This window comes from Vipera ursinii (genome assembly GCF_947247035.1).
Source record: "Vipera ursinii genome assembly, chromosome: 15".
NCBI classification, from domain to species: Eukaryota; Metazoa; Chordata; class Lepidosauria; order Squamata; family Viperidae; genus Vipera; species Vipera ursinii.
The window spans coordinates 6,728,949-6,747,159 of record NC_139528.1 but is presented as its reverse complement, the minus strand read 5'-3'; the positions used below and the strand labels follow the sequence as shown (position 1 = coordinate 6,747,159).

General features: G+C 48.6%; 1 protein-coding gene across 3 annotated transcripts in view; it reads left to right on the top strand.

The window, feature by feature from the left end:
• ARHGEF2 (Rho/Rac guanine nucleotide exchange factor 2) overlaps positions 1-18,211 on the top strand; it is a 74,513-nt gene that overhangs the window by 21,832 nt on the left and 34,470 nt on the right. For all 3 annotated transcript variants that reach the window (XM_083374183.1, XM_083374182.1, XM_083374181.1), the window contains exon 2: positions 4,360-4,510. In XM_083374183.1, the coding sequence (XP_083230309.1) occupies positions 4,360-4,510 (151 nt within the window). The remainder of the gene's footprint in view (positions 1-4,359; positions 4,511-18,211) is intronic.

The following is an 18,211-nucleotide window of genomic DNA, read 5'->3' as shown; positions in this document are numbered from 1 at the left end:
GTCACTGAAGCAGGAGGCCTGAGCTTCAAGGGACTCCAGAAGATGGTAGAGGACAGGAAGGCCTGGAGGAACGTTGTCCATGGGGTCACGATGGGTCGGACACGACTTCGCAACTAACAACAACAACAACAACTCTTCTCAACGATCCTCCCAGGTGGTGTTTCCTGCAGCTAAAGAAACTCAATCAGAATAGAGCTGGAAGGGACTTTGGAGGTCTTCTAGTCCAACCCCCTGCTCAAGCAGGAGACCCTAGACCAGACATGTCAAACTCGCAACGTCACGTGACGTCGCACAACGTATCGGAGCTTTTTTTGCCATTGCCGGCGATGGGGTGGGCGCGGTTTCTTCATGACGCGTCCAGCCCGCGGGCTGGCACTTTGACACCCCTGCCCTATACCATTTCAGATAGGTGGGTGTCAGGTCTTTTTTTAAAAAACCTCCAGTGATGAAACACCTACAACTTCTGGAGGCAAGCTGTTCCACTGGTTAATTGTTCTCACAGTTAGGAAGTTTCTCCTTAATTTCAGGTTGCTTCTCTCTTGTTTACATCCATTGTTTCTTCTCCTGCCTTCTGATGTTTTGGAAAATAAGTTGAACCACCTCCCTTCTTTGTGGCAACCCCTCAAATACTGGAATACTTCTATCATGATGTCACCCATAGTCCTTCTTTTCTCTAGACTGGCCATACCCAATTCCTGCAACCGTTCTCCGTATGTTTTTGTCTCCAGGCCTTTAATTATCCTTGTTGCTCTTCTCTGTACTTTTTCCAAACATCTTTTTTGTAATGTGGAGACCAAACTGGATGCAGTATTCCAGGTGTGGCCTTACTAAGGCTTTATGAAGCGGTACTTCACGTGATGTTGATTCTTTGCCTCTTGTTTATACAACCAAGGATTGTATTGGCTGTTTTGGCAGCTGCCACACACGGCTGGGCTCATGTTTAAGTGATTAAGGACTCCAAGGTCCCCCTCACAGCCACCCACCTGTTTACTCTGGCTGCTTTGATGCTTCTCACCATTGGAAAACAGTTCCTTAGTGCTGTGTGACAGTTGCCCGGGTTGTACCGAGTGTGGCCAAGCAGTTTCCAAAATGATTTTCCAAGAAGCCGTGGGAACCTTTGGCAACCTCATTCCAGCAGCTCAACTACAATAGGTGAAGCTTGCCTGACGTGAATTAACTTCCCTTTGAATGTGGTAGGTGTGAGAGAAACTTATTTTGGGTGGCTAGGGAGGGCGTCTTTTGCAAAAAAAAAAAAAGACACCTTTTGCAAAATCTCCTGCAACTCTTCGCATGGGAAACATCCCCCCCACCCAAAATAGCGAGATTTTAAAACTGCTGGCTGCAGGTCTTCAGTTGCTAGGCAGGGAGGGAAGACAAACAGCTCTTTCCAAGCCTTGCAAGGGGGGGGGGGGTAGCTGTGCTTGCTGAATCTGGTGTGGCTTGTGCTGCAACAGCCCTTGTAGAAAAGGGGACTTCTTTTTCTTTCCCCCCCACCCCGCCCCGTATTTGCTGAGACAGATGACTCGAAGTCAGCTCTTCTCAAAAAATAATCCAAGCCTCTCGACTGCATTATTGCTCAAATATTTGGCAACAGGAAGTCCCTTGTCTCAGCTTCTTCTTTCTTCGGAGAGGCTGCTATGACAACCTTTCACTTTTAACGGAGAGTCCTAATCTGATCACAGGACTTTTGAGATGTTTTAATATTTTTTGGTGTGTGTGTGTGTGGGGGGCATTTCGAACTAACGCTTCGCACTGTTTTGCGGTCACTTGCAGTCGTGCTGCAGTTTGATTCTGGCTGTTTGTTTATTTATTTATTTATTTATTTATTTATTTATTTATTTATTTATTTATTTATTTAATTGGATTTATAGACTTTTTTTTAGACTTTTCGGACTTGAGAAAGTTGCATTCTTGACTTTCTCTCTCTTCCAACCGGTTTGTTTGCCCGCCTCTGTCAAGCCAAGGATCTGGTCTAAATACAGAACTGGGCTAAAAGTTCCTCAAGCAAAGTTTCTGGTGTTTGCACCAGCATTTATTTTTTTATTTTTTTTTTGGTCTCTGCCGCAGCCTTATCACACTATGAGCCATGAAGAAGGAATCGTGATGGACTTCTTCTGTGAATGCCTTTGAAGGGTATTGTTGAGTCCGAGCGTGCCTATTGCCAAGTGACTCATGTGATTAGTTCAGAATAGAATAAAGAATATCAAGGCTGGAAGGCAAGCTCTTTCCACTGGTTAATTGTCCTCACTGTTAGGAAGTTTCTCCTTAATTCCAGGTTGCTTCTCTCTTGGATTTAGTTTCCATCCGTTGCTTCTTGTCTAACCCTAACCCTCTGTCGACAATGTCAGACAAATGGCTGTCCAGTCTCTTCTTCAAAACCTCCAGTGAAGGAGTACACACAACTTCTTGACACAAGCCATTCATTCCACCGATAACTCATTCTGTCCGGAAATTGCTCCATAGTTCTAAGTCAGGGGTAGGCAACCTTGGCTCTTTTATGACTGGTGGACTTCAACTCCCAGAATTCCTGAGCCAACCAAGCCGGTTCTCTGTCTGGATGCCGCTTCTGGAAGTCCGTTCTGGGCCCGGTCAACAACAACAACAACAAAAATCAGCTACCGGTCCTGCCGAAGTGGTGCGGACCGGCTGAATGCCACCGCTGCACCAAAGGATCTTTTCCTTTAATGAACCCCGTGGGGCTCCATCGCTGGAAGCTTTCAAGAAAAGATGGGACAACCCATTGGCCTGGGGTGGGATAAGGGACTCTTGCCCTGGACAAGCGGGTTGGACTAGAAGACCTCTTAAGGTCCCTTCCGGCTCTACGAGCCTTTCCCCATCTGACCCCTTGTGGAGAAAGCCTGGAGAGTTGGGGGGGGGCACCAGGTTGGCAGAAGTTTTGAGTGCCGAGGCACGTACGGTGGTGGGATTCCTCCGTCAGACGCACGGTTGTCATGGTTATTGGAAGCAGAGAGGTACAGGAAAAGATGAACCCGCTTGGGTGTCTTTTTTTTTCCTCTCTTTTTTTTTTAAACCTCCTCCTCTTCGGTGTTTTTCCCCCCCACCCCCCCACCCCCCCGTCCTCTCCGCCTCCTCGTTGCGTCTCCCTCAACAATCTGGGCTTTCCAAGCCGACTCAACGCACCACCGCCGTGGCTTTTTCTCTGCTGGCTCTCAGGGAAGCGGGGGTTGAGTCAAGACAGGAGCTTTCGGATGATTGAGTCAGATCCTCCTTCAGGTTAGGGATGAGCTATCCGAGAGTTGAGGAGGGGCAACCGGCCTTGGGCCTTTCAAGACCCCCTGGCCCGGGGATGAGCAGGAATGGATTGCGGCTGAGCCAGACCACGAGAGGAGGGAGCGTGGGAAAGGTGTGTTTTTTTTGGGGGGTGGGCGCGTTCGGGTGTGAAGAAGAGGCCGTCCTGGGTGAGGTCAGGAGGGAATTGGGGGGGGGGCTGGTTCGATTTCGTCTTCAGCGACTTTAAGTTCAGTGGATTTTTTTTTCCCTTTCTTTAAATAAAAAGGTATTTATAGCTTAAGTCTTGGTCGCTTGACTCATCAAATGTGCCGCAGCAGAGTTTACAAGCCTAATTAATTTCTGCTTTATGGTAAAGAGGTGGCATTCAGCTGCTGTTGTTTGGGGTTTGGGGGGTTTTTTTGGTTTTTTTTTTGAATTGCGTCTTGGCTGGCTTGTTTGAGTCACTTGAAGAAGTTGCTCAGCTTTTGGCTTTGTTCTGAATTCCGTCAATTCCACGAGTAGATGCGGAACTGGGAAGAGTCCTGGCTTCAGGCAGTGGGGTTGGTGCCGATGATCTTAGGAATCCTTGTGATTTGGGAGGTCCTGAAAAGCTCATCCTTTTTCAGGCAAAGCGGGAACAGTCAGCGTGATCTTTGGACCGAAATTTATTTTAGTAAAGAAGCGTGCTACGGAACATTTTGGATTTGAGATCAATCAGGAAGGAGGCCGCCAATTTGCTGTCTCTCTGACCCCTAAATACTTTCGGAGGTTGAGATTTTCGGGAGAAGAGAGCACCGCTTGTTTTCATTTTGGCCCGTGGTCCTTGGCACAACCCCAGAGCTAAAGATTTTATCTGCCCCTTCCCGAGTCTGTCTGCATTATACCTGCAAAATTAAACGTGATATATATATATATAGGTATGCAGTTTCTACGGTGTTAAATGTGAGATGCACTCATTTGTGTGACGCTGCCCTACATACGTGGCGGAGTAGAACATGTGAATGCTTTTGGGGTGGCGGAGGGAAAAAAAATCAGAATCCAGCTCCTCAGCTCAAGAGGACCTTGTTCACCAGTCCCCGCCTGTTAACAAACACCCTCTTTTCTCTTTATTTTATTTTATTTTTTCAGAACAAGGAAAAAGAAAGGATGAAGGAAGGCAAGGATAAAGACGCCCGCTATACCAACGGGCACCTCTTCACTTCCATCACAGTCTCTGGCATGACCATGTGTTACGCCTGTAACAAGAGCATCACCGCAAAAGAGGCACTGATTTGCCCAAGTGAGTAAAGCCCCTTCCTTACGAACTCTCGGACAGCCTACGTGTCCTAGTTTGAACGGATTCAGCAGAGTGAAAGTGTGTGTTAAACACCCGGAGGGGGGGGGGAGAAACTGTTTCCCCAATCCTTCCCCCCCTCACACACACACTTAAATTCCCCGTAGAGTAGCAAAACTCCTCGTCTTTCAGTTCAGATGTGCACCGTTGTCACAGTTGAGGTAGAGGAGGAATTTAATTATGGGACTTCACAGTTGAGCTTCTTGCTGGCGAGAGAAGCTCAAACATCGCAGCCATCTGAGGCGCTTTTGAGTCTTACGGCCGCTTGTAAGCAAGCATTGGATGCTTCTGCTGGGCTCCTTCTACCCGAGAGAGCGACGAATCTTAGCTTGTCAGGATCTCCCGTGGCTTGAGTAGAGCAGAATCCCCCAACCTTTCCAGCTTTCTGGACCGGCAAGGGGGGGGGGCGAAGTGATGAGTCCCTACAAGCAGTGGGCAAGTGCCCGCACGCGGCTCCGTTTGCGCAAGCAGCGGGCAGGCGTCCCCACCGCACGCCCCGAATGGCGCGCCTGCGCACACATTCCACTCGTCGCTCACGCAAGCGGGGATGGGCGCAACAGCCTTTCCCGCCACTTCCGTGGCCCAGCTCCAAACTGCTCAAGGCTCAGGAGTGGGCCATGGCCCGGGGCTTGGGGACCCTCGTTTGAGAGGTCATGTGAACCTGACGACTCTGGTTGGTTAGAACAATTGGCCGTGACTGTTCCTCGGCTCTGTTTCCTAGGAACTAAAGTTCTTCTGCCATTTGTTTTTTTTTCACCCCTGCCAAGAGAGAACGGGTGGGGAACCTCGAGTCAAAGGTGTTTTTTTTTTTTAATGCTGCCGCTGAGTACAGCTGATGCTTTGGATCTGAAATGCTCTTTCTCTTTGCGGCTGGCAGGGCAATGTAGTTTGATCCGTGCCCTGAGGGGGTGGCGTATTTTAAAGAGCCTTGGTGGAGCAGTGGGCTAATGCCTCCTTAAGTAACACCAGCTGCCTGCCATTAGTGCAGGTTCGAGTCCCACCAGGCTCAAGGTTGACTCAGCCTTCCATCCTTCCCAGGTAGGTAAAATGAGGAGCCAGATTGTGGTGGGCAATAAGCTGACTTTGTAATAAGGCCCGAAAGCCCTAATAAAGCAGGCATATACATAGAATGAAGGCTACTGCTAAGCACATTGATTTGTGCTTTAGATTGTAAGCCGCCCTGAGTCTTCGGAGAAGGGCGGGATATAAATGGGATTTTAAAAAAAAATCTCTGGTTCTTTCTTCCCAGCCCCAAAGACCGTGGTTGAAGGCTGTGCGTTTCCTAGGGGCAGCTCTTCATGGCTGCACTCAACTCTGGCCCCCACTTTTAAGCTTTCAGCAGCTGAGATGTACCCGTCTCTTCAGCCACCTTGAGAGTGTAGTTTCTCATCCCATACTTTCCCCAAAGCTGCTTTTTCACGAGGCAACTGGGGGTAGTTTCTTGTTTTTCTTTGAAGACGTTTCGCTTCTCCTCCCAGAAGCTTCTTCCGCTCTGACTGGACGGTGAGGAACCGGAGGATTTGTACACCTTGCCGACGGCTGGTCATTTGCCTTCTTTTAGAGGGTCGTTGAGGCCACTTGGAGATTTACGAGTGTCCTCGGGGTCGCCTGACTGGTGCAAATGGATGTGGAGCCTTCTTGGAATGGCTGAAAGGACTGCGTGTTCCACACCCATTTGCACTACTCAAGTTGTAAGTCAAAGACTACCTGTATTTACCACAGGACGCCCCATTTCCTTCTGCTAATGTTTGCCTTTAAAAATCACCATAGGTTAAATAAAATAAGGCTTTCAAAACTTTCAGTCCCAATAAATGGGAGGCCATGGGACCAACGCCGATCCTTTTTCCCGCTGGAGACAAGCACGTTATGTGAAACACGGTCGTAAGTCACTATCTTCAGTGCCGTTGTAACTTTGAACGTTCACTAGATGAACTGTGGTAAGTCGAGGACTACCTGTATAGCTCTACTACATGGGTAGATACCCTTAGTCATAAGGCAGTGGAACTACAACAAGGGTAGGCAACCTTGGCTCTTTTATGACTGGTGGACTTCAACTCCCAGAATTCCTGAGCCAGCATGGCTCAGCTTGGAAACCTCTCCCTTTCCCCTCAGCGTGGCTGACTCAGGAATTCTGGGAGTTGAAGTCCACGAGTCATAAAAGAGCCCAGGTTGCCTACCCCTGAACTAGGCGTTCAGCAAAGTGATGGCACGGGGTGGGGTGGGGCAACTATCTTTGCTTCTCGTAGTTTTGGCATGCAATGCCCTCTAGCGCCATCCCGAGGGGAGGAGTCAAAACAGTTTGTGTCCAGGATGTGAGGGGGGAGTGTCTATTAAGTTATTTTCTCAGCCTTCCTTTCTGACCCCGCACAGTGGAAGGCAGGCTGGTTGCAATTGTTCTTCCTGCAGTCCTAACTATCTGTTGAAGTCTGCACCTGTCCTGTTTGGTTGCGGTGCCAAACCAGAGAGTTATTGAGGTGCAAATGAGATACTCCGTAGTTCCTCTGTGGAGTTGGATCAGTCTGACTGGGGCAGTCTGAGCCTTCCCAGTTGGCGCAGGAAGAACATTCTTCGCCATGCCTTTTTAACGATGGTTCTGACGTTAGGTGTCCATTTCAAATCCTGGGAGATTATGGAACCCCGAAACTTGAAGGTGTCTACCGTTGAATCCTGCGTTGTCTACTATAGTAAGAGGTGGTAGAATAGAAGGGGAAAAAATCCACTCTGGTGTCTACTGTTTTAAGTGGGGGTGAAAGCGTGCATTTAGCCCACCCACCCACCCAATGACATTTTAGCATCTCAGCAGCCGGAAACTGATTGCCATCGGCTGTTAAGAAATAATCCAAGATAACAAGCCTGGCCACATACTGTTATGTTTGCTTTCGGTTCACTTCTGCTTACTTCCTTGGAGACTGCAAAAAAATAAATAAAAGGGACTTATGACTGTTTTTCACTCTTAAGGCCTTTGCAGCATCCCCCTGGTCAGGTGATCAAACTTCAGACGCTTGGCAACTGGCTCCTCTTTATGACGGCCGCACGGTCCCGGGGTCAGGTGACCGACCCTTTTTGCGACCTTCCGACAGGCAGAGTCAATGGGGGAGGCCAGATTCGCCTTACCGCCAGGTTACCAGCTTCTCAGTTGCAGAGGCTCACTTAACGACGGTGGCAAGGAAAGCCATAAAACGGGGCAGAACTCACTTAAGAAACCTCTCACTTAGCAGCATAAATTTGGGGCTCCATTGCGGCCGTACATCAAAGACCCACCTGCATTTCGGGGCGACTTTGGCTGGGAAGTGGAACTGTTTTTCGAGAACCGCACGCGCAGTCTTCTGTTTCTTTTATCTCTACCTCTGCGGTGGGAAATGCAGAAGGAGCCCCTCGGAGAGAGCGGCGGGACCGGTGCCTGGGCGAGCTAAAAAACCAATTTCAGCTGCCTTCTATTTGGCGTCCTCCTCCTCCTCCTCGGCTCCGGCTCAAGGGGGTTTTCCAGGTTATTTGTTTAGCTCTGGAGAAACCCATTTTTTGGTGCCAGGATACTTCCTACAGCCGTGGTGGCGAACCTATGGCACGCGTGCCACAGGTGGCAGGCAGAGCCCTCTCTGTCGGTGCGCCTGCCATCGCTCCAGTCCTAGGCCTTCAGCTGGGTTTTATAAAACCTTTTCGCTTTAGGCCTCCGCCGCCGTGTGCAAAAAAAAAAAAAAGGTTCAATCAATCAATCAATCTCAACTTCTCGCAGGAAAAAAGAAAGATCTCGCAAAGTAGGAATTGATGGATTGAACTTTTAGTCCCACCCAGTCTGCCGTTACCACCGCAGCCACACGCACACAGTGGGCCATGCCCCACCCGGCACCCGACGATACCTACGTGGGTTTTGGGTTGCCGTTTGGGCACTCGGTCTCTCAAAGTTTTGCCATCATTGTCCTACAGCAAAAGGGTTTTGCTTTTGGCTCCCTTCAGCTCTCTAAAATGGGATTACAGCCTGTCGTTGACTTAACAACGGTTTATTTAGGGACCGGTCAAAGATAGAAAGGGCGCTGAAAAAGGTTTTTTTTTTTCAGGGTGATGACCTTTGCAGCATCTCCGTGGAGACGGGATCAAAATCCAGGCGCTTGGCAGCTGGTTCATATTTATGACCGTGGCAGCGTCTCCCGGGGTCATGCAATCGGTCCCCTTTGGCGACCTTCTGACCAGCAAAGTCAACGGGGAAGCCAGTTTCACTTAACGACCGGGGTTACTAACTGAACAGCTGCAGGGGTTCACTTAAGAACTGTGGCGAGGAAGGTCGCAAACTGGGGCAAAAGTCACTTAACAAATGCCTGAAATTTTGGGCTCCGTTGTGGTCGCAAGTCGAGGGCTATCCGCATCCGTCTGGTGGGCCTTACGTCGTGTGGGGCTTCGGTTTCCTGATCTGCACGGAGGCTTTTTGCCCTGCCTTAATTCTTTTTCCGGCTTCTTGCCTGAGCCGAGCTCTTCCAGTCCCCTCGGAGGGGCAGCTGTGTTTCCTATTTCTAAAAAACCCCCTCCCTCAAAGAAGTGGGCTGTGGGCTTCTCAAAGAAAGGGGACAAACCCCTGTGCCTTCTCAGAGTCCTGACCATCCCAAGCGATGGACTTTCGAGGAAGCAAAGGGCTTCCTTGTTCTTTGTAAGGACAAGCGCCTCTCCCAGGCCAGCTGCAGACACAGCTGGGCCCTGACCGCCTCTCTCTGCCTGCCATCTCCCCCCCCCCAGCAGATCAAGAGGTGGAGGGAGACAGGTAGCTCCAGGTAGAAGGCAGAGCATCCATTTCCCCACTCTTCTTGCATCCCACTGAGAGGCTGGCTCCCATCTAGTGTCCCCGGTAAACCTGTTGGGCTGTGAGTAGGGAGACGCGGGTTCAAATCCCTACCTGGTCCTGAAATGCCTTCTCTCTCTCTCTCTCTCCTTCTCTCTCTTCTTCTCTCTCTCCCCCCTTCTCTCTCTCCTTCTTTCTCTCCTCTCACTCTCCCCCTTCTCTCTCATCCTTTCTCCTCTCTTGTCCTCTCTCCCTCTCATTCCTTCTCTCTCTCTCTCTCTCTCTCTCTCTCTCTCGTCTTCTCTCTCTCCCCCCTTCTCTCTCATCCTTTCTCTTCTCTCTCTCCTTCTTTCTCTCCTCTCACTCTCCCCCTTCTCTCTCATCCTTTCTCCTCTCTTGTCCTCTCTCCCTCTCATTCCTTCTCTCTCTCTCTCTCTCTCTCTCTCTCTCTCTCTCTCTCTCGTCTTCTCTCTCTCCCCCTTCTCTCATCCTTTCTCTTCTCTCTCTCCTTCTTTCTCTCCTCTCACTCTCCCCCTTCTCTCTCATCCTTTCTCCTCTCTTGTCCTCTCTCCCTCTCATTCCTTCTCTCTCTCTCTCTCTCTCTCTCTCTCTCTCTCTCTCTCTCTCTCGTCTTCTCTCTCTCCTTCTCTCTCTCTCCCCCTTCTCTCTCATCCTTTCTCCTCTCTTGTCCTCTCTCCCTCTCATTCCTTCTCTCTCTCTCTCTCTCTCTCTCTCTCTCTCTCTCTCTCTCTCGTCTTCTCTCTCTCCTTCTCTCTCTCTCCCCCTTCTCTCTCATCCTTTCTCCTCTCTTGTCCTCTCTCCCTCTCATTCCTTCTCTCTCTCTCTCTCTCTCTCTCTCTCTCGTGTCTTCTCTCTCTCCTTCTCTCTCTCTCCCCCTTCTCTCTCATCCTTTCTCCTCTCTTGTCCTCTCTCCCTCTCATTCCTTCTCTCTCTCTCTCTCTCTCTCTCTCTCTCTCTCTCTCTCTCTCTCTCTCTCTCTCTCTCGTCTTCTCTCTCTCCCCCCTTCTCTCTCATCCTTTCTCTTCTCTCTCTCCTTCTTTCTCTCCTCTCACTCTCCCCCTTCTCTCTCATCCTTTCTCCTCTCTTGTCCTCTCTCCCTCTCATTCCTTCTCTCTCTCTCTCTCTCCCCTCCATTCTCTCTCTCCTTCTCCCTCCTGTCTCTCTCTCTCTCTCTCTTTTCCCTTCCCCCCCCCCCTCCAGCCTATCTTTAGGGCTGTTTGCTGAGTTTTTCCTTTATATCGAGTAGACAGAATGAAGGGTATAAATGCAATCAATATCAGTAAGAAGCAATGATTCACAGGCTCTCCGTTTCTCGTCCTCGTTTATTTTTCTCGTTTGGGCCTTTGCTAAGTCTGCTGAAATCAGAGCCTGCACCATGCCAACTCTCAGCCCCCCCAGCTTCTGCCAACGCCTGGGCTCAGCTCTGGAGGAGGAGGAGGAGGAGGAGTGTGTGAACTGTGTGGGTGCACCCTAATCCCACACTTGGTGTGCGAAGACTGCCCGTTCTGTGCGAGCTGCAACAGCCTCTTGCTAAGCAGACGGCGCTGTCGGGATTTCTCTTCCCTGCTATAAATTAGGGTGGGCTGGGCCTGGGATTAGCTTGGACTTATCGACGTGTTGTGTGAAACCTGCCCTTTTGGTTACTTCATGTCAATGCCGGCTTAGCACATTTGAGACTAAGATTTTAAAGACATTGATTCCAAATTAATATTCCTTTGGCAACGCGTTTTAATTGAAATACTTGCCCGCCCAATGAAGTCAAAAGATATACAGAGCTTGCAGGCACGCAAATTAACCTGCTTTACCATCGTTGTAGAGAGTGGAGGCCGCCTTCAGTTTGTGTTTCTCATATTTGAACTATGAATGATGTCGCCGGCTGTGGAATTCTGGGAGTTGAAGTCCACAAGTCTTAAAAGTGGCCAAGGTTGGAGACCCCTGTTATACACGGCTGTCCTTCTTCTGCCGTTGGGCCAAAAGGGTGTACAGGTAGCCCTCGATTTACAGCAGTTCATTTAGCGACCATTCAAAGTTACAATGTCGCTGAAAAAAGCGGCTTGGGAGCGTTTTCCACGCTTACGACCACTGCAGTATCCCCATGGTCACATGGTCAAAACTCAGCCGCTCGGCAACTGACTCACATTTATGACGTTTGCAGGGTCCCGGGGTCACGTGAGATCCCCTTTGGCAACCTTCTGGCAAGCAAAGCCAAAGGGCAAAGCAGGTTCACTTAACAACCGTGTGTCCTAATTTACCAAGTCCCGCGATTCACTTAACAACCGCGGGAAGGAAAGCCGACAAACGTCTCACTTGGCAACAGACATTTGGGGCTCCACTGTGGTCGCAAGTTGAGGACCTGCCTGTATCTAGGCGTGAGGCACCAGCCAAGGCGCAACATCGCACCTTTTTGTAAGAGAAATACCTGGTGTGCAGAAGCCACATCTGGCTGGGAGCCCTTCAGTCTTGCAAAGGCTCCAAGGCTGGGTCTCTCCCGGTTCGTTATTTCACAACTGGGCTGCAGCCAGATTTGGCTGGTTTCCCCTCGTTTAACCGTGGAGTCCGGCTTTTTGGGGGGTGGGGGCGGGGGGGGGATTTTGCAAAGTTGCATTTCTGCAATCAAGCCATCCCAGGGCCATTGGCAGCCAGGGGCATGGTCTGGCTGAATGGTGTCGTTGTCTTCTGGGCCCTTATCTGGGGCAATTCAGTTCTCTGGCCTTGTAGCTTTCCTTTTTTCCAAAGTTGGGGGAGGCCTCTGTCCCTGAACAATAAGATCCTGTAGCCAGCAAGCTTTAAAACTCTTAGGCTTCCCCGTTGGAAAAAAATATATATGAAAATAAGCGATATCTTTGCAAGTGCCGTTATTAGCCATGGCAACAGCACTTAGACTTATATACCGCTTCACGGTGTCTTACAGCCCTCTGTAAGCGGTTTACAAAGTCAGCCTGTTGCCCTTCCCAACAATCTGGGTCCTCATTTTACCGACCTCGCAAGGACGGAAGGCTTGAGTCGGTCAGAACTGAACTCCTGGCAGTGGGCAGTGAGTTAGCCTGCAATACAGGTAGTCCTCGCCTTACAGAGTTCGTTTAGCGACCGCTCAAAGTTACAACAGCGCTGAAAACGGTGACTCGTGACTTTTTTTTCATAGTTATGGCCTTCGCAGCATCCCCAGGGTCACATGGTCAAAAATGAGCCGCTGGGCAACTGACTCATATTTATGACGGTCGGCGTGTCCCAGGGTCACGTGACCACCTTTGGCGACCTTCCGGCAAGCAAAGTCAATGGGGAAGCCGGATTCATTTAATAATCGGGTTACTAACTTATCAGCTGCAATGGTTCACTTAACAACCGTGGCAAGGAAGGCCTTAAAATGGGGGGGGGGAACTCACTTCACAAATGTCTCGGTTGACAGCGGAAATTTTGGCTCAGCCGTGGTCATAAGTCGGGGACTGCCCGTATTGCATTTTAACCACCGCACCAGCCTGGCTCTTGAAAAGCGAGAAGTAGTGTTTCTTGAACCATTGTAGAGCTGAGACCACGTAGACAGTGGGATTGTTTTATCCTTTTTTATTTCTTGAAATCCAGAGGCTGCCGGAATGATGACTGTATATCCGTTAGGTTTGTGCGTTGGGTTTAAGTGGGTTTGTGTGGAAGCCTGTGCGAGTGGTCCCTGCTCCAGTCTGGTCCCAGTGATGAGTGCAGAGCTGCCTGTCCTGTTGGCCCAGTACTGAGTTGCCTGCTCCACTTAGCCACAGGTTTGTTGAGTATGGCTTGGGCATGTGTGCAGGGCACCCAAGGCAAGCATTCTGCCCCAGATCTGGCTTAGCTTCTCACCATCTCCTTGGACAGGGGTAGGCCACCTTGGCTCTTTTGTGACTCGTGGACTTCAACTCCCAGAATTCCCGAGCCAGCAATGCTGAGGGGAAAGGGAAAGGTTTCCAAGCTGAGCCATGCCGGCTCAGGAATTCTGGGAGTTGAAGTCCACGAGTCATGAAGGCGCCATAGTTCCCCCATGCCGGCTCAGGAATTCTGGGAGTTGAAGTCCACGAGTCATGAAGGCGCCATAGTTCCCCCATGCTGGCTCAGGAATTCTGGGAGTTGAAGTCCACGAGTCATGAAGGCGCCATAGTTCCCCCATGCTGGCTCGGGAATTCTGGGAGTTGAAGTCCACGAGTCATGAAGGCGCCATAGTTCCCCCATGCTGGCTCGGGAATTCTGGGAGTTGAAGTCCACGAGTCATGAGGTGGCCATAGTTCCCCCATGCTGGCTCGGGAATTCTGGGAGTTGAAGTCCACGAGTCATAGGTGTGTTAACCTAGGTAGGACCTATTGTACATGCTGAGGGACTGCATCCCTTTGGCTAAGCCAGTTTTCTTCCAAATAATCTGCTCACCATCTCCATTGGGGAAACATTTGCTTAATGATTGGAGATTCTTGTGCCGCTGGCTGGCACCATCCCGTCCAGGCCTTGGTGGCCGGAATGGGACACCTTGTCACAGCCAACTCGCCATGGCCAATTCGCTGCAGCCAACTTGCCAACTCACCACGAGACACTTCCCCCCGGCCAACGTGCCACGGGACAGTTGAACGATTCAATGTAATTGTTTCAAATAATTGAAGCATGATTTTGACTGTGGTCGTTCCCATTCTATTTTGTACCAACCCCCCCCCTTCAGCATCCTTTCTTTAATGATTATGTTCCGTTATTTCTTCAGTATTAGTGTAATTCTTGTCCCGTGGCAATTTCCTGGCCATGGCGAGTTCTTGTCTTGCTCGATCCTGACTGGCTTCCGTCCGTCCTTCCGAGGTTGGTAAAATGAGGACCCAGATTGTTAGGGGCAAATAGGCTGACTCTATATACACCATTTAGAGAGGGCTGTAAAGTGCCGTGAAGCGGGATATAAGCCTAAGGGCTATCGCTCTTGCTATTGCTATTTTCACCTTGGCTATTGTTGCCTTTGGAGGGCTCCAATGCTCCGGCCTTTTTCCTCCCCCTCCTCTCCAGCGCTATTTCAGCAAAGCCAGGATGGGGCAGGACAAGGGTGGGGGAGGGCATGTTATGTATGTGGTGAGAACTGGGTCAACAGCACAATTCCTCTCGTGTCAGAAAATATCTACCGACCCCTGGACTGTTTCAACTTCTCCCATCTAGATGCGGCCAGAGGGCATTGCATGCCAAAACAATTAGACACAAAGATAGTTTTCCCCCCCATCCCCCCCCCGTCCCATCACTCTGCTGAACACCTAATTCCCACAGCTCTGTGTTAGGCCTAAAGCCAAGTAGTAGGGCTGTATTGCTATTACCCTTCTCATCTTTCCTACTGCCTTCTCACATTGGTGTCCATGATTTATCAGTTGTTGTAACTTATGATTAATGATTTTGTCTGTGATCTATGACCTATCACTTTGTTGTTGTATGTACACCGAGAGCTTATGGACCCGACACAAATTCCTTGTGTGTCCAATCATGCTTGGCCAATAAAGAATGCTTATTGCTATTGCTATTGCTATTCTATTCCATTCCATTCCATTCTATTATTCTATTCTATTCTGTTCTGTTCTGTTCTGTTCTGTTCTATTCTGTTCTATTCCATTATTCTATTCTATTCTGTTCTATTCTGTTCTATTCTATTCTGTTCTGTTCTGTTCTGTTCTATTCTGTTCTGTTCTGTTCTATTCTATTCTGTTCTGTTCTGTTCTGTTCTGTTCTGTTCTATTCTGTTCTATTCCATTATTCTATTCTATTCTATTCCATTCCATTCCATTCCATTCCATTCCATTATTCTATTCTATTATTCTATTCTGTTCTGTTCTATTCTGTTCTGTTCTGTTCTATTCCATTATTCTATTCTATTCTATTCCATTCCATTCCATTATTCTATTATTCTATTCTATTCCATTCCATTCCATTATTCTATTCTATTCTATTTTCTATTCTATTTTCTGTTTTCTACTCTATTCTATTATTCCATTCAGTTTTCTGTATTCTGTTCTATTCTATTCTATTATTCTATTCTTTTTTCTATATTCTGTTCTATTCTGTTCCGTTCCATTCCACTGTGGAATACATGTAAAAAACCAAGTATGTCCTTTGGACTTTTGCCCTTGGCACGTGTGAATATGATCACGACATTAAGCCCCAAGCCATGACTGTATCCCCAATGGACAGGTGAGCTTGTGTCAGAGGGAGGGGCTTGCAGCATCGTCTAGCTTTGACAGTCCTAGATCTGCATCAGGTTTTTCCTCCCCCTCCCCCATGTCTTCAGTGAGAGGAAAGGAGGAAGAATTTTGCCCTTGCTGCCTGGGCTTGCCTTCACAAACACAGAAAGGATCTTAAAGATCCTCTAGTCCACCCCTCTATACCCAGTGCAGGATTCCATCTTATCTTATAAATATAAATTTAATAAATTCAAATTCAAATCTTCAATCCGTCTGGCAAATCTCAGGCCAGTGTCATTTATTTTACTTTATTAAATTTAAAGGTAAAGGTAAAGGTTCCCCCGCACATGCGTGCTAGTCGTTTCCGACTCTAGGGGCCGGTGCTCATCTCCGTTTCAAAGCCAAAGAGCCAGCGCTTGTCCGAGGAGTCTCCGTGGTCATGTAGCCGGCATGACTAGACGCCAAAGGCGCACGGAACGCTGTTATCTTCCCACCGGAGTGGTCCCTATTTTCCTACTTGCATTTTTACGTGCTTTCGAACTGCTAGGTTGGCAGAAGCTGGGACGAATAACAGGCGGTCTCTCTGTTACACGGCACTCGGGATTCGACCTGCCACACTGCTGACCATGTGATCGACAAGCTCAGCGTCCTAACCCACTGAGCCATCTATCTCCCCAATAAGATGACTCTGGGCAGCTTGCAAGCAAAGAAACGATTTCCTGTCAACTCAAGGACGAGATGAGAGCTTAGTGGTGTGGAAAAAACCCAGGGAGACCTTGTTTAACTCAGTTAAAGAACAAGGGAGACGTAAGTAGGGAACTTCCTATCCACAGAGTACACTTTGGTGCACGGTCTGGCCGCCTTAAAGCCACTGCAGCACCAAGTGCATTTGACCCTGGAGATGGAAAAGCTTTTGCATTCTCACTTCCTTTTACTGCTTGGAGTTGTGCCCCATAATGGGGAATTGGCTTCCTCAATCTCATCTTTTCTTCCTCCTCTGCATCAAGAACATGACCTCACTTCCTCTTCTGCTGCCGCTGCTGATTCTGAAAACTTTAATTTTGATCAAGAAAGAAGAGAGCTAGGAAGAAAGAAAGTCGGTCCCCTCTTTTAGAGTTGAAAACAACTTGACCAGTTGAAAATGGCCCCTTAAAGGAATCGGTTTAGTAAGCTTTTTAAGTATGTTTACCGGACTTAGCTAAGTTTTTAAAAATATCCAATGTTTATACTAAGTCCAGCTAGGTCAGGGGTAGGCAACCTCGGGTCTTTTATGACTCATGGACTTCAACTCCCAGAATTCCTGAGTCAGCTGACTTAGGAATTCTGGGAGTTGAAGTCCATGAGTCATAAAAGAGCCGAGGTTGCCTACCCCTGAGCTAGGTGGTAGCACACAATCAGCTTTGGCTGAATTTAAAAGTTAAGCAAACTGCTTGAAAGCCGGACAGGAGACCACTAGGAAATGCAGAGCTGGAGAATAAACTGGCTAGCCATAAAAATATGTCAGAGGAAGTCAAAAGTGAGAGGAGAAGAGAGGATCCCCTTGACTTACAAGTGACTTACAACTGATCTTTACCCTTAAATGAATGTCACAGTATCTCTACCATTACAAGATCAAAGTTGGGGCACTTAGTAACCAGCGTGTATTTACAACCGTCGCAGCGTCCCAGGATTGTGTGATTGCCACTTGCAGCCATCCCAAGTGGCTTCCAACAAGCAGTGTCAATTCTGGATTCGCTTAATGACCGGATGATTCACTTAACAACTGAAGTGATTCGCTTCACCATGGGCAAAAATTGGGCACCTCTCATTTTACTACCTTGCTTAAACCATGGAAATCCTGGTCCCAACTGTGGCCGTACGTCGAGGACTACCTGCGTGGTGCAGTATAAGAAAATTATGTTCATGAAATCAAATTTGTCTCCGGGGGTAGGGGGGTGTCTATCTTTGCAAGAGGGCTCCCAATACAGGTAGTCCTCGACCTACGACCACAGTTGGCCCCAGAATTTATGTTGCTAAGTGAAAAGTTTATTCAGTGAGTTTTGCCCCATCTGTTAACTGAATCGCTGCCGTTGTTCAATTAGAAACACAGTTGTTAAGCGAATCCGGCTCCCCCATTGACTTGGCTGGTCAGAAGGTCGCAAAAGGGGATTGCGTGACCCCGGGACACTGCAACCGTCATAAGTGCGTGCCAGTTGCCAAGCTTTTGAATTTTGATCACGTGACCCTGGAGATGCTGCAATGGTCATAAGTGTGAAAAACGGTCATAATTATTTTTTTTTCCCAGTGCCGGTTGTAACTTTGAACAGTCACTAAATGAACTGCTGTTAAGCCGAGTATTATACCTGTATTATAATTCTCCCAGGATTTCTGCAGGTTTCCCACCCCGAATAAAAGGGAGAAAAGATGAGCTGTGGAGCATTTTGTGCCGCTGTGCAGACTAGAGACTGGGCAGTCACTTGTCTGCAGTGGTACAGGATTTCCTGTTTGAAGAGAGGGCTGGACTAGAACAGGGCTTTTCAACCTTTTCACCCACTGTACGACTTTTAGGATATGGCAACATCCGAGCACCACCAGTCGCCTAGCAAGGGGTCAAAAACCTGATGACCAAAACAAAAAAAAGGAAAAAAGTGATGAAGTACAGGTAGTCCTTGACTCACAATAGTTCGCTTAGTGACTGTTCGAAGTTACAACGGCACTGGAAAAAAT